This window comes from Gopherus flavomarginatus, chromosome 11 (genome assembly GCF_025201925.1).
Source record: "Gopherus flavomarginatus isolate rGopFla2 chromosome 11, rGopFla2.mat.asm, whole genome shotgun sequence".
Lineage (NCBI taxonomy): Eukaryota > Metazoa > Chordata > Testudines > Testudinidae > Gopherus > Gopherus flavomarginatus.
This window is the reverse complement of record NC_066627.1, coordinates 21653566-21670026: the sequence shown is the minus strand read 5'-3', so window position 1 is coordinate 21670026 and position 16461 is coordinate 21653566. Positions and strand designations below refer to the sequence as shown.

The window sequence follows — 16461 nt, the reverse complement described above, 5'->3', positions numbered from 1 at the left end:
AAACTAATACTGTACAGCCCCAGATATATGACACGTTGTAGTTTTTTCATTTATTTTACAGGGCTGTCAATTAATCATAATTAGCTCATGCAAATAACTAAAAAAAATTAATCAAATCGCAGTTTTACTCACACTGTTAAACAATAGAATACCAACTGAAATTTATTAAATATTTTTGGATGTTTTTCTACATTTTCAAGTACATTGATTTCAATTTCAACACAGAATACAAAGTCTACAGTGTTTATTTTATATGTAAAAATGATAAACTGTATTTTTCAATTCATCTCATACAAGTACTGCCGTTCAATCTTTTCATCCTGAAAGTGCAACTTACAAATGTAGTTTTTGTTACATATCTGCACTCAGAAACAAAACAATGTGCCTACAAGTCTGCTCAGTCCTACTTCTTGTTCAGGCAATCACTAAGACAAACAAGTTTGTTTAAATTTGCAGAAGATAATGCTGCCCATTTCTTGTTTACAATGTCACCTGAAAGGTGAGAACAGGATGTTTGTATGGCACTGTTGTAGCTTGCGTTGCAAGATATTTACGTGCCAGATAAAGGACAGATGAATCTTTAGCGTGTTTCAACCACCTTTCCAGAGGACGTGTTCATGCTGATGATGGGTTCTACTCGTTAACGATCCAAAGCTGCACAGACTGATGCATGTTCATTTTCATCATCTGAGTCAGATGCCACAAGCAGAAGGCTGATTTTATTGTTTGGTGGTTCGAGTTCTGTAGTTTCCACATCAGAGGGTTGCTCTTTTAAGACTTCTGAAAATATATTCCACATCTCATCCCTCTCAGATTTTGGAAGGCACTTCAGATTCTTAAACCTTGGGTCGAGTACTGTAGCTATCTTTAGAAATCTCACATTGGTACCTTCTTTGCATTTTGTGAAATCTGCAATGAAAGTGTTCTTAAAATGAACAACATGTGGTAGGTCATCATCTGAAACTGCTATAACATGAAATATATGATAGAATGCAGGTAGAACAGAGCAGGAGACATACAGTTCTCCCCCAAGGAGTTCAGTCACAAATTTAATTAACACATTTTTTTAATGAGCACCATCAGAATGGAAGGGGCATATGAATGTTAAGCATATCTGGTACACATATACCTTTGCAATGCCTGCTACAAAAGTGCCATGCGAATGCCTGTTCTCACCTTCTGGTGACATTGTAAATAAGAAGGAAGCATTATCTCCTGTAAATGTAAACAAACTTGTTTGTCTTAGCGACTGCCTGAACAAGAAGTAGGACTGAGCAGACTTGTAGGCATGTTTTGTTTCCGAATGCAGATATGTAACAAAAAACAAAAAAAAAAACCTCAACAACAACAACGAGAACAACAACAAAATCTACATTTGTAAATTGCACTTTCACAATAAAGAGATTGCACTACAATATTTCTGGTGCAGAAAAATATTATTTCTGGTGTTTTTAACAGTGCAAATAATTTTAATAAAAAATACAAAGTGAGCACTGTACACTTTCTATTGTGTTGAAATTGAAAGCAATATATTTGAAAATGTAGAAAATATCAAAAAATATTTAAATAAATGGTATTCTATTGTTTAACAGCACGATCACTCTATTAATTTCTTTAATTGCGTGACTAATTGCGATTATTTTTTAATCTGACAGCCCCACTATTTTACTTACACTAAAATCTTTGTCAGAATGGTCCAACATCTTTACTGTCATTGATTTGTTTTTTCTCTCATTTAAGTATTCTAGTAACTTTTGTGTATCATACATTTTTCTGTTCAACCATCAACACAGACTTTTAGATACAACTCAGGACTGAGGCAGTTAACTATAAAAGATAATTGCCAACTTAGGAAGCCTATACATGTCACCAATTTGTCACTATTCCTGTATGTGTTTTTCTAAATGAATTGTATGTTGTGTATGAGTTTTAGGACTGTCTGGCATATATAAAGAATATGTATTATCATAAGCTGCTATACTTGTGAATCTACAGTTGCAGAAAAAAGCATGACAGATCATATTGTTTGAGAAACAGTAGGTCAACAGGCAACTGAAGACTAACACAAAAGAGCAGAGTCAGGATTGTGCATGCAATTTTTTTATTTTTATTTTTTAATAATTAATCATGCAACTTTTAATGTTTACAATATGAATTTCCTGGAGAGGGTTTTTTTTATTTATTTATTTTTTTTAGGGTTAGGTTATTTTTTGTTTAAATGGAAAAAAGATGGAAAACTGAAGGAGCTTCACTCTTCAGGACTTTCGAATTGTGCTGGCTTGCAAAAAATTGTAAATAGCTTGTTTACATTCTATGATATGAAACTCTCTGGCAAGGACTCAGACCTACATAATACTGTGCTCTCTGGCCCCAATCTAGCAAAGGACTTCAGCAAGTGCTCAGTTTTAAGTATGTGAGCAGTACCCGAGACGACAACAAAACACCATGTATCTCACTCTCTCACACACACACACACACACACACACAAACACACACACACCCCTTACGAGTACTGCAGAAGGCAACCCCACATCTGCACACATCAGGAGTTAGGAAGCTAAGCAAGAAACCTAGAACCAGATTTTTAAAGGAATTTAGGCACATGACTACCACTGACCTCAAATACTGGGGATGTTTATTTTACTACCTCTCCTCATGTTTCAAAAATAATTGAAATGTTTTTGCTCAAAATTTCCAAAAATGAAGAGTTGCTTTTGAGCAGAAACCAAATCTGGCTTTCAGGCTGAAACTTCAAAGTTCTGGAGAGATACAAGTTATCAAAAAGAGATGAAAGAAAACTGTTACACAACCGTAATAAAGTGGCCACTACTACTCTGTTATTTCCTGATATTTCAGCAAGCTAGTATCTTGCTAATTACTTTGAGTTATCCTCCTAACTGATTTTTGAGAGACACGTATAATGTAGTGTGGTGTATCTGGAGTTATTCTCAACTCACTCCCAGATTCATCACTCTTTATATTTATCTTTTTTACTTCCAGCTCTTCCTAAGAACCTGTGAAAGCCAAAACTTTGTGGCTGTTTTTGAGGATAGAGAGAAGAAAATGTTCCACTCCATTTTTTGTTTGATGGTTAGTATTCTATACTTTGTCTAGTGCTTGTCTAGGTAGACAGTTCTATCTAGAATAAAGAATGAAGGCTATGGCTACATTACAGCTTAATTCTGTGTAAGTTATATTGGTCAGGGGTGTGAATTGGCCACTCCCAAGCAACCTAACTTACGCGACTTTAGTACGGGTGTGGATGGCGCTATGTCGGCGGGAGACCTTCTCGCACCGATGTAGCTACTACCGCTCGTTGGGAGTGGATCAATTAAGTCAAAGGGACAGCTCTCCCTCCATTCATTTAGAGTGTCTAAAAAGAGAGATTACAGCAGCGCATCTGTAAGATCTCTAGTGTAGTCAGAGCCTAAATCACACACACCTGAGTGACTCAGTTAAGCCAACCTAACCCTTGGTGTAGACGGTTCTAGCCTGACAAAAGAATTCTTCAGTAAACCTAGCTACCACTTCTCTCAGGGAAATGGATTACCTACACCAATAGGAGAACTTTCCCATCAGTGCAGGTAGCACCCAGACGGAAGCGCTGCTGCAGCTGTAGCATTTCAAGCATAGAGAAACCCTGAGTCAAAGTCAAGGCAGTACTTTCATAGAGGAACAACTGTCAGTGAATATTTTAGTTGGTGGAACCAGACATTTGATTCTAAACCAAGAACACATGAAAAGCTGAGTAAGGAATTAATGCTCCACTTGACTCATTAAGACTATATTTTAATTGATCAAAAGAAAACAATTCAGTCAATTCTATTATTAACCAGGCATCATGATGTTTTGTGAAAGACATCAACACACACTAATAGTTCCCTTTAACATCATGGGATTAATCTTCAGATATCAAACAAATACAAGGACACAAACATTTACATTAAAAAGGAAAACTCAGAACAAGTACCAGCAGGTGATTGCAAAGAAACTGAGCAAATATTAATTATTAATTTAAAATTTTGATCTCCTTATGAGATGCAGTGGACACTATTTTCTAGAAATCTCCAGACTCAAGCACATGAAACGCATGTGTATAACAGCTATGGAATACACATAGGGAAAAGTACTTGAAGAACCACCATGATTTACAACCATCTATTAACACCTTCTACTGATATGCTTATAGCACATACTACTCTGTATACCACATTTCTAAACATCTATTAACTTATTAGCCCTTTATGAACTATTTATAAATGGAAACTCAATAGAATGTATTTACCAAAGGCTACTTTTGCTGTAAACCACATACTGAGTTATGAAAAAGAACAAAAAGGTGACCAGGAGAGATTGAGAGACAGTTGAGTAGACACTCAATAGCAGCAACATATTTTGCTCTGCTGCTGCTAGGTGGCTGTTGCTGTTAAGGGTTGCGTCGACAATTCACAATAGGAAAAAAGTGTTGCCATGGGAAATATTGCCTGTAAGCGGCGACTGCTCTTACAAGGGTTTGCTGCAAACAAGTGTCTACTGTACTTTAAAAGAACCATTATGGAGTGAAATTGGGAAAAAAACAAAAAACCACACAGCAGCATATAGCCTAGGAAAGTAAATTGGGTTTAGCTTCCTCAGGATGGCAGGGACATGTAAACACAACACATCTGAACTGGTATAGGCAAATTTGCACCACTAATGCTGCTTAAATCCATCTGCTGTGACACACTATACATTTCCCTTTTACTCACATTTACTACTTACACACAAAGCTATCAAGCCACAAATGAGATCCATCTTACCATTTACTTTCACACTGTCTCTATGGTGCCCAGAATCAGAGACATGTAACGGTTTACTTAAGTGAGGATAAGGTCTATTTGAAGAATTGTATCTTGTGGTGATGACTGATTTTGGGGGGGAAAGCTCCTGGGAAATGTCAATGTTTTCTTCACTGTCAGGGTATTCTGTAAAATTATAAATATGTTAGTACTGGAGGGGGGGGACACTAAAGTGGGGATCTACAAGTTTGGCATTTAGAAATACTAATAGCATTACTGTCCAGTTCTCCTGCAGTGGAAGAATGGTGGCTTCCAGGGTGGAGGGTAGGCAAAAGGAGGGTGGAGAGGCAGCCTTTGGACTCTGCCTGATATATACGAGGGGAGACTACTTGAAGATGATGTTGCATGGACTCTGATGTCAACTAAAGATTAAAGGGACACTGAAAGCTTTAAATTTAGTTATTTAAAAAATGAGTGAAAACTAGCTTCAGATACTACAACTACACTGAGATTTTTTGATCCTTTTCTGGTTTTAATAATTAAAATCTTACTAGGGTGACCAGACATCAAGTGTGAAAAATTGGGATGGGGGGTAATCGGAGCCTATATAAGAAAAAGCCCCAAATATCGGGACTGTCCCTATAAAATCAGGACATCTGGTCACTCTACATCTTACACACACCCTTTATAACAATCCTTCAGTTCCTCTCTGCCTCCAGAAGCCTTTTTTCAAGCCGGACTCCAACAGAGGAGAGGAAGAAGGATCATTGTGGGTTTGTAAAGGCAAACAAGACCCGAGGAAACCAAAAACCAAGCAAATAACGGACAGAAAATAGCTCAAGGCTACAACAGTTAAATCATGACGTTTTAGTCAATACTACGTTCAACTATCTAAACCATTTTATTTTTACTTGTGTTATGGTATGCCTCGAGGTCCCAACTGAGATCATAACCCCACTGTGCTAAGTATCGTACAGACACATTAGGTATGCGTACACTGTGATAAAAAACCCACAGCACCAAAACTCAGAGCCTGGGTCAGCTGACTCAGGTTTGCAGGGTTCAGGCTGCAGGGCTATAAAATTGAAGGTTAGATGCTTGGGTTCAGAATAGAGCTCGGGCTATGAGACTCTCCAAGAGCTTACAGGTTTAAATAGACAAGACCTACTCTAACCACCAGACCATGCTATGTAATATAGTATATATACTATATATTATATGAAAACTAAAACAATAGAGAGAAGTTCTGTGAGTGTGCCAGTGGTTGGATAGACAAGAACAGAGGAGTGATGGGTTTATACACTCAATCCATGGAATGCTGGGTTTAAGACTGCGCACGCATCCTAACTGCCAGCTACTGCTCAAAAAGATGTTCTGCGACTGTGTGACTAGGCTGTGAATCCTACAATAGACTTCTTTGTGGGAATGTTAAAGAAGAAATGAGAAAGAAAATAAAAAAAGGCTCCCCCTCACCCCTCCAAGAATTTGATGTTACTGGGAACAAAAGAAGGTAAAGAAACATGAAGTCAAGTGTGATCTTTCTGGTTGACTGCGTTCCTGCAAAAAAGTATTCAGAAGAGAATATTTGTGATAAAATGGTTTTGTGATTAGAGACCATTGTTATCTTTGATAGCTTCCACACATTTTGTACTGTTTAAAGAAAGTCTATGTGCTATTTTATCAAACCAGAGTCATGCATGAAGAAGAGAAAAAAAAGCTGCAGATATGAGAATATATCCAGAATAAATGTAATACCAGGGGTCAGAGTGGGGTGGTTCAACAAGCCAGTACTTCTCCTAAGTGGATATGTTTAAGCTTCAGAATCAAAGCTTTTTATTAATAAAAAGTTACTAGCCCTTATAGTTGTGAAGAAAACATTCAAAATGTCAACTGGATATAAACCAGTGCAGTGACGTCTGCCTGAGACTGAAGACAGCCTGAAGAGATTGGATCCCACTGTGCCTCAAGCATACACGATCAGATTGTTTTGAATAGCAGTGCTCACTGCGGCTGTGCATGCACCCTGTGCCTCCCTCACATTCTTGTGTGATGGACTAAGGGACGAAAAATATGCAACTCCCCCATATTTCCCTCACAACATGAAGCCCGTGTTAACAGATTTTGAAAGGAGGGACGGAGTAACCAAAGTTCTGTTGAGTAAATCATCTCTCTTCCTGGAGTATGTGACACTGTGGATTCCAATATAAGCGACTAGCAAGGCATATCCTTTCTGGATAGTGGGATAGTGAGTATAAGCTGGATCAGTCCAACAGGGACTGCAGAACTGCTCTCCTGAATTTGGCATCTGCCCCAGCAGCTACATCCAACGGATAATGCTTGACAAAAGTTAGTGGGTTACTCCATATCGCTGTCTTGTATATTTCAGAAATTGGCTCACTTCTGAAAGAGTGAGCACAGATGTTTAGTGGGAGAGGTACATCAGCTAATTGGTATCACAGTGTGACATACTGTGTTATCCATTTAGCTATTCTTTGTGATGAGCTGGACTGACCTTTGGAAATGTCCAGTGTATGCCCCTTCATCTCTCTCGATGAAGTGAGGTTCTGGTGTTATGCTCTTACTAGGAGTTATAATATTAATATCTCTACGCACAGACATGATATCATTACCTATTAGTACATCTGCTGGAGTGCTATCCAGTATACCAACATTTAAGCGTTCCCAGTCCAGCTCTATTGGTGCTAATTTCAAATTTTTCCAATGCAAGGAGTTTTAAATTTTGCCCTGAGAGCAGATCAGAATCCATAACCATTTATCTTCCAACCAAAGAAATCTGGGCACCAGTGTCCCTCCAACCCTGGCATACCTTACTGTTCCCATACATCTCTGATAAACGTTTTAACCAACATTCAATAGGTTAGCTCTTACAAAATTCACTAGGATCACCTAAACCACGTCCTGGGGTCCTACGTCAAAGGTAGGTGTGTTAACCAGGGCTTAACATGGTTTTTATTTGGATTTCCCTTGCTTAGGGCAATTTCTTTTCATGTGCTCAGTGGAACAACATGAGTAACACTTTTTTGAGCTGTCCTCCTGTGTTAGACGCTTGTAATTATGATTACCAGGAGGGGATGGGTTCTGGGGTGAGGCGTGCTTTCCCTTTTCCTGGGGATAAAATGGAGAACCCACTCAAACTAGGCTTCTGCTGTTCCCTCCTGCATCTGTGCTCACTGAAGAGTCTGTCTTGTATATGTGAGTCAGCAATATCAGCTGCTTCCTGTACAGTGGCAGGGGTTTTATCCCAAACTGCTGCTCTGACTTCAATACATACACTCAGGAAAAGTTCCTATACAAACAGGACAAATAACTGGCCAATCCATCCATCCATCCTTGTCCCCATTGCCCACTTTTTCATTAGAAAAGACGGTTACTCACCTTTGTAACTGTTGTTCCTCGAGATGTGTTGCTCATATCCATTCCAATTAGGTGTGCGCGTGCCGCGTGCACGCTCATCAGAAGATTTTTATCCTAGCAACACTCAGTGGGTTGGCTAGGTCGCCCCCTGGAGTGGTGCTGTTATGGCGCTGGATATATACCCCTGCCGGCCCATTGTCCCTTCAGTTCCTTCTTGCCGGCTACTCCGACAGAGGGGAAAGAGGGCAGGTTTGGAGTGGATATGAGCAAAGGTGAGTAACCATTTTTTCTTCTTCAAGAGCTTGCTCATATCTATTCCAATTAGGTGACTCCCAAGCCTTATCTAGGAGGTGGGGTCGGAGCGAGATGTCGCAGAAAGTAAAACTGCTGAATCAAATGCTGCATCATCTCTGGACTGTTGCACCAATGCATAGTGTGATGCAAAGATGACCAGGTAGCTGCCCGACATATCTCCTGGATGGGTACGTGGGCCACGAAGGTGGTAGATGAAGCTTGAGCCCGAGTAGAATGGGCGGTGAGTTGGCTAGTTGGAACGTGAGCCAAGTCATAACAGGCACGGATGCAAGCCGTCATCCAAGATGAAATTCGCTGCGAAGAGACCGGAAGACCCTTCATTTATTCTGCCACCGCTACGAAGAGTTGAGGTGTTTTTCGAAAGGGTTTTGTCCTCTTGATGTAAAAGGCGAGAGCCCTATGAACGTCCAGGGAATGCAACTGCTGTTCCCGACATGAGGAATGCAGTTTCGGGAAGAAGACTGGAAGGAGGATGTCCTGGTTGACGTGGAAGGCAGACACCACCTTAGGGAGGAAGGTGGGATGTGGTTGCAGCTGTACCTTGTCCTTATGAAACACCATATATGGGGGGTCCGCTGTGAGGGCCCAAAGTTCCGACACTTGCCTTGCCGATGTAATGGCGATGAGGAAGGTTGTCTTCCAGGAAAGGTACAGCAGCGAGCAGGTGGCCATCAGCTCAAAGGGGGCACCCGTGAGCTTGGATAGAACTAGATTAAGGTCCCACGTCGGGGATGGGTGGCAAGTCTGCGGGTACTAGCGCTCCAGGCCCTTGAGGAATCAGGTAACCATAGGGTTAGAAAAGAGTGAACGCCCTTTCTCCCCTGGATGGAAAACCAAGATGGCTGCCAGGTGAACTTTTATGGATGAGACCGCTATGCCATGCTGTTTCAAGGACCAGAGATATTCCAGGACAGTAGGGACTGGTACCTGCGTGGGGACAGTACCGTGTTGAGCGCATCAGTAGGAGAAACGCTTCCACTTGGCCAGGTATGTCAACCTAGTGGAAGGCTTCCTACTACCCAAGAGCACCTGTTGAACCAAGGCGGAGCAACGCAGCTCGGACTGACTTAACCATGCAGCATCCATGCTGTGAGATGGAGGGACTGCAGGTCTGGGTGGTGAAGTCTGCCATGTTCGTGAGTTCTGAGATCTGGCCAGAGTGGTAGGGGAATTGGGTCGGTCACCGACAGGTCGAGCAACGTGGTGTACCACTGCTGTCTCGGCCACGCTGGCGCAATCAGGATTAAGTGGGCCTTGTCTCTGTGAAGCTTGAGCAGGACCTTGTGGACCAGCTGGAAAGGTGGAAAGGCATAGAGGAGGTAGTCTTTCCAGGATATCAGGAATGCGTATGAGAGGGAGCCCAGGGAGCGTCCCTGGAAGGAGCAGAACACGTGGCCTTCTGATTCTCGAGAGGCGAAGAGGTCTATGTGGGGAAATCCCCACTTCCAGAAAACAGAATGAATGACATCCGGACGAATCGACCACTCGTGAGTTAGGAAGGATCTGCTGAGATGATCTGCCAGGGTGTTTTGAACTCCTGGGAGAAAGGACACTACCAGATCGATTGAATGGGCTATACAAAACTCCCAGAGCTGAATGGCTTCCTGACAAAGGAGGGAGGAGCGTGCTCTGCCTGCTTGTTTATGTAAAACATGGCCGTTGTGTTGTCTGAGAAGACTATAATACAACGGCCTTGGAGATGTTCTCGAAACACTTGACACGCTAGACAAACCACCACATGTTTGTGGTCAGGGCCATTGAAGGTTGCGATGCATGGAATGGCATCCCTGCACAGACCAGGGAGGGATTCAGCTACCAAGTCAGGGATCCTAAGATGTCCTTGAGAACAATGAGGATCGTGTCCAGGCTGTCGCGGCCTGGACGGTGCACTGAGGAGAGCTATCTATAGAGAAAAACACGAGGAAAGCTAGGAAAGTGGAGATCAGCTATGCCGCGCTCCACAGTTCCAACGACCGTCACGGTGGTAAGAAGGAACTGAAGGGCGATGGGCCGGCAGGGGTATATATCCGGTGCCATAACGGTGCCACTCCAGGGGGTGACCCAGCCAACCCACCAAGTGTTGTTAGGGTAAAAATCTTCCGACAAGCGTGCACGCAGCGCGCGCACACTTAATTGGAATCGATATGAGCAAGCACTTGAAGAATCACACATTCTATACACATTCTCTATGGCACATCCTGTCATGCTTTTTGAGGTTCCTAAACCTTAAATGATAAACCTCAGCAGTGATCTGAAACCTTTGCAACAAAGCTTTTTATATTTCAACATATTTCAATGCCTCCTCCATGTCCACCTCATTAAACACCCGCAATGCTTTATCAGACAGCTTGGAGATCAGCGTGGATACTCCTTAATCCTCTGGAATCTTTTGCAACGCATGTATCTTTTCAAAAATGGAGATACACTTTTCAATCTCTCTATGTATACAGGGTAAAGCTTGTCCCTGCTGGAACCCCTTGGGGGAGTATTACTCATGGGCTTGTATTACTCATGGGCTTTTGTAAGGCCAGCATGCTCAGGGCGTGCAGTCTCTCTTCCTTGCCTGTCTTTTGCCTTTTCTTGGCTTCAATTTCTGCCACCCTCTACGGACACACTCACACTCTTCTGCTAGTTCCAGCTTGCAGAGCTCTATTGTGGCCAACTCCAGCTCCTTTGTTGTCATGCTAGTGGTGGTATCAGGCGGATTCTCTGAGTCTTCAGGCACATAACAGTAATTCAGATGCCCTTCATGTTGCTTGTCATACACCACGAGGAGAGTTTTCAACCTATCCATATTTTTTTTTTTCCTGCAGTGAATAAGCAACATTCTGCACACAACTCTTCTGCTTCTTGGTGTGCTTAGCATACATTTATTTGTTCATCCTGCCTTTTCTGCGGCTTTATTCCCTTTCCCGAAATAAAGGAACAGAAAATAAGAAATTGTAGACTTTTCTTTGTTTCCAACCTCCACTCTTTAACCTCTCAGTAAATGGATTACAAAGCAAATGACCTTCTCCCAGGTGAGGCAGATATTTTTCAAACAAATCATGGTACTTTGCCTCTGGAGTTGAAGTAGTGCTGAGGAGTATGTTTTACACAAAAACAGGACTAACTTCTTTGGATCATTGTATTTGGGAGTACCTTTTCAGGACTAAATTTGTTTTGAACTGTGGACATCCTCCCCTCAAATATCTTGCGTTTGGGTGGGCATAAAAATATTCAGACCTCTTTGGGGTCACCTAATATCTTCTGTAGAAATGGAAGAGTGGCCCAGGTTTGCCAGAGTCCTTTAGTTGGCTCCAGTATGCTCTCATTGATAGGGAGGACAATCCTGGACAGAGTTGTTGAGCTTAAAATATAGGTGTGTCCACCAGTAAGAGGGATGAGACCATCACAGGATGAGCAGGGTTTGAACCCTGACTGTTTAGAGCCCACTATGTTGGTGCAAAATATACTTCACCCTTCTGTTCAAGGGTGATCTCTCTCTCCTTTTTTTTTGGAAAACCCAAATGAAAGAAAAAAAGCAAGAAGAGGAGCGAACATAAATTTTCTTTATGAATATGGTTAAAAAGGGATAAAATTTGAAAGCTCTGTAGAAGTAATGGATCAGAAATTCTCTGGGTTCTGTCTTACTGTCACTGACAGTTTAGAGGGAACTGAGGGAGAATACAGACTCCTCTGCCCTTTATGCCCTCATATGGAAGCACAGAGGTGGCACAGGTGCAGACCCGAAGGACAATGCTATTCAAAAGAATCCAATCTTGAGCGCACAAGAGCATGCACACATACAATGGGATCCACACTGACACACAAGTCAAAGAACAATAGCTATGAAGGACAATGATAAGTTGGAGTTAGAGTTTCAAAATTGCTCAAAACCCTCAACTAAGGCTACATTTTCAAAAGACCTCAGCTCCCAGCTGGGCAACTAAACAAAGTAGCCAGATTTTCAGAAATGGTCTGCATCCAGCAACTCCTATCGAGAACAGTGATAGAAAAGGAAAAAAAATGTTGTCATATCATCACTTCCAAGAGCAATGATTTGTACATTTTTTGGGGAGAGGGATGTTTTCGAGAAGTAGTCCTTGGGCACCTACATTTATTTACTGATTTATATGTTTTTATCAGCCATCTACCTCAATGGCCGTGCCCCTCAATCAGCAAGAAAAAGCCATGCTATTCACACTTCACCTTTCATGGATTATTACATCAGAACCGGCGGTGATTAAAGACAAAACAATACAATCTCTCCTATATACTGTCACTGGTCATGGAAAACTTTGAACTGGGGTCAAGAAAGTCAAACTGAAAAACTAAGAATACTTTCTATGGGGGAGTGGGGGTGGGGAGAGCGAAAAAGTGTATTTTACCAGACTTAAATTTCTTTATCTTCTTCTTCAACTTTGACCTTACACAGTCTTTGGATGTCTTCTCTTTATTCTTCTCTTTGTCTTTAACAGCTGAAATTAGATAAAATTGCAGTTTATTTTAGAAAGGACAGCTCACAATTAGGGACTCATTCTGCATCATACAAGGTTTAACTTAGATCTATGTTACTTTATGCAACCATGGACAGTTCAGATGCAGAAAGAAAAACGAACATTCTTCTGCTGGTTGTTGCAATTTCCTATCACAATGTGCTCAAGTATTTTTCAGCAGCACTAAAGTGAGGAGTGCCAAATTAATACAAAATTACTGTATTATTTATTTGTATTATAGTAGCACATAACGACGCCAACCAAGATTGCAGTTGTGCTGTACATATATAGTAAAAGAAAGTCCCTGCCCAGAAGAGCTTAGACAAGACAGACGAAGGGTAGAAAAAGAGAAGGCATTATCTCTATTTTATATGAGAGAAACAAAGAGATTAAGTCATTTTCCCTAGGTCATACATGGCACAGCCAGGAATTTACTTTACTGTGGCCAAAGAAATGTGCACATTCTATAGTTTGCTAACCCATCTTTCTGCTCTCAGCCCGTCGCCTTTTTGGTCTAAATCACCGGTTATGTCATATTTTAGACTGAAAGCTCTTTGAAAAAGGAACCATCATTTTATGTATGCTTGTATAACGTCTAGAACAATGAGGCCCTGACTTGGTTGACCTCTCTAGGTGCAACCATAATATAAAGGAAAGGAGAACTATATAATCTGAGTAACCCTTTGGTATATACCAATCACAACCAAATTTTCAAAAAGAGTATTTCAATTTCTGATTATTAGTAAACAAAATGATTAAGGCCAAAGAGCATGGAGTGTGACATATCAAATTCCATCCTACAAACAAAACACGATTAGAGGACACTTTATGTTCCTCAAATTATTTAATCAATAATGCAAAACCACAAAGTGCAGGAAATAAATATTGATGCCAATAGATCCAAACACATAGATCACTAGTAATCCATCCACCATATGCCGCAAGTATCACACCTAATTTAACACACGCCACAGCAAATGCATATCCATAAACAGTCTGGTTCATCAAACTCATTTAAGCAATGATTTGACAGTTGCCACAGGAATCGGACTCTTAGCTCTGTCCCTACATAGCTTTAGCACTTTCTTCCCCTCCCTCGGCTCCTTCAGTGTCCCCCCGCTATTCTGGAAAGGTGCAAGAGAGGGAGACATATCGAAGTTCTGTCAGCTACGAGGTCTCCTCTTCCCGCAGCTGCTCCAGCCAGCTAGCCATCTATAGCTCACTGGTTGGCAAGTGTCAATCTGATAGGCAGTATATGGACAGAAAATACACGTACTTCAGCCAGGCAGCCTTAGTGCAGGGAAAACAGGAGTGTGTTAAGGGAGACATGGATGGCAACACCAACTTCATACACACACACACACTCACACTCTTGCCCACCTCCTTTTCCCCCCTGCACCCATCAAATCACAGAATCACAGATTATTAGGGTTGGAAGGGACCTCAGGAGATCATCTAGTCCAACCCCCTGCTCACTTCCCTAAATGGCCCCCTCAAATGGTGCATTCCCACCCCATTTCCCTTCCTCCTTCAGATAGCCACTATCACGGAGGTGCTCCAGCTGTCAATTCTTCCTCCCTGGTCAGATGGAGATGGTGAGCTCTGCCATTTATTCTTGGTGAAACTGCTTAATGTCATGATAAATTAGGGGAGCAACTTTTTAAATTTTAAATGTAAAAATTTTCAACTTGCATTGGCAGACACAGGTGACTAGTGTGTATGTAAAGTTTGTGGTTTGCAGAGACTGTGGGTATTTAGCAAGAGAAACCGGGAAGGAGGGAGGGGGAGATAACCCTAACCTACATTTCATAAAAGTGTTTTTTTTAATGTTTATATCTTAGTACAGGCACGCTCATCAGTGCTTGCAATATTTTAAAAAACTCAGATATATGCCAGTGTTTTCCATTCTGAGGTTTCCAAAGAATGCAATTGGCTAAACAACAGAGGTTTCAAAGACCTGACTAAGGGTATGTCTATACTACGGGATTATTCTGATTTTACATAAACTGGTTTTGTAAAACAGATTGTATAAAGTCGAGTGCACGCAGCCACACTAAGCACATTAATTCGGCGGTGTGCGTCCATGTACCACGGCTAGCATCGATTGCTAGAGCGTTGCATTGTGGGTAGCTATCCCATAGTTCCCGCAGTCTCCCTCACCCATTGGAATTTTGGGTTGAGATCACAATGCATGATGAAGCAAAAACAGTGTCGCAGGTGATTTTGGGTTAATGTTGTCACTCAGTCCTTCCTCTGTGAAAGCAACAGCAGACAATCATTTTGCGCCCTTTTTCTCTGGATTGCCCTGGAAGACGCCATAGGATGATAACCATGGAGCCCGTTTAGTCTTTTTTCACTATCACCGTATGTGTACTGGATGCTGCTGACAGACACGGTACTGCAGTGATACACAGCAGCATTAATTTGCCTTTGCAAGGTAGCAGAGATGGTTACCAGCCCTACTGCACCGTCAGCTGCTGTCATGGGTGCTCCTGGCTGGCCTCGCTGAGGTCAGCCAGGGGCGCGTGGACAAAAATGGGTATGACTTCCCAGGTCACACCCTTCTTTATGTTTTGTCTAAAAATAGAGTTAGTCCTGCCTAGAATATGGGGCAAGTCTACTAGAGAACCAGAGAGCACAGCTGCTCCGGGTCAGAGCCCCAGAGATCCCGCAGAAATGATGAGCTGCATGCCATTCTAGGGGGTGCCCCTGCAACAATCCCACCCGTTGCTTCCCTCGTCCCACACCCCTCCTAGGCTACCGTGGTAGATATCCCCCCATTTGTGTGATGAAGTAATAAAGAATGCAGAAATAAGAAACACTGAGTTTTTAGTGAGATAAAATGAGGGGGAGGCAGCCTCCAGCTGTTATGATATTCCAGGCATGACATCTCCATTACTCATTAAAGGAGGCGGGGGGAGAGGAGCACAGCCTCTCATCGTTATGATAGTCCAGAATCTCCATTAGACATGAAGGGGTGGGGGGGGGGGGGAGGAGCTCAGCCTCCAGCTGCTATGATGAGGATGGTTATCAGCCTTATTGCACCATCTGCCAGGACTGAATCTCCAGGACACACAGCTTAAAGAAGGGAATGACCGGGAGTCATTCCCATTTTTGCCCAGGCGCCCCAGCCAACCTCACCGAGGCCAGCCAGGAGCACACAGGATGATGATGACGGCTATCAGTCATATTGTACCGTACCGTCTGCCACCAGGGAGGGGAGGGGAGAGGAGAGGAGAGAATGCTGTTGTTTAGCGCAGCAGCATCTCGTCTACCAGCAGCATCCAGTAGACATACGGTGACAGTGAAAAGAGGCGAGAAACTATTTTTTTCCCTCCTCTTTGGGGGGGTGGTGGTAAATTGAGGACATATTCCCTGAACCACTGGCAACAATGTTTTTGACCCTTCGGGCACTGGGAGCTCAGCCAAGAATGCAAATGCTTTTCGGAGACTGCAGGAACTGTGGGATAGCTTGAGTCCTCAATCCCCCCTCCCTCACTCCATGAGCGTCCATT

General features: G+C 42.3%; 1 protein-coding gene across 9 annotated transcripts in view; it reads right to left on the bottom strand.

Moving 5' to 3' along the window:
* The window catches only part of PHF20 (PHD finger protein 20), a 182105-nt gene that overhangs the window by 58587 nt on the left and 107057 nt on the right, over positions 1-16461 (bottom strand). For 8 of the 9 annotated variants that reach the window (XM_050918588.1, XM_050918593.1, XM_050918586.1 and 5 more), the window contains 2 exons: positions 12839-12928; positions 4800-4964 (listed from right to left, as the gene is read on the bottom strand). In XM_050918588.1, the coding sequence (XP_050774545.1) occupies positions 4800-4964; positions 12839-12928 (255 nt within the window). The remainder of the gene's footprint in view (positions 1-4799; positions 4965-12838; positions 12929-16461) is intronic. The other variant, XM_050918592.1, reaches the window with a different exon arrangement.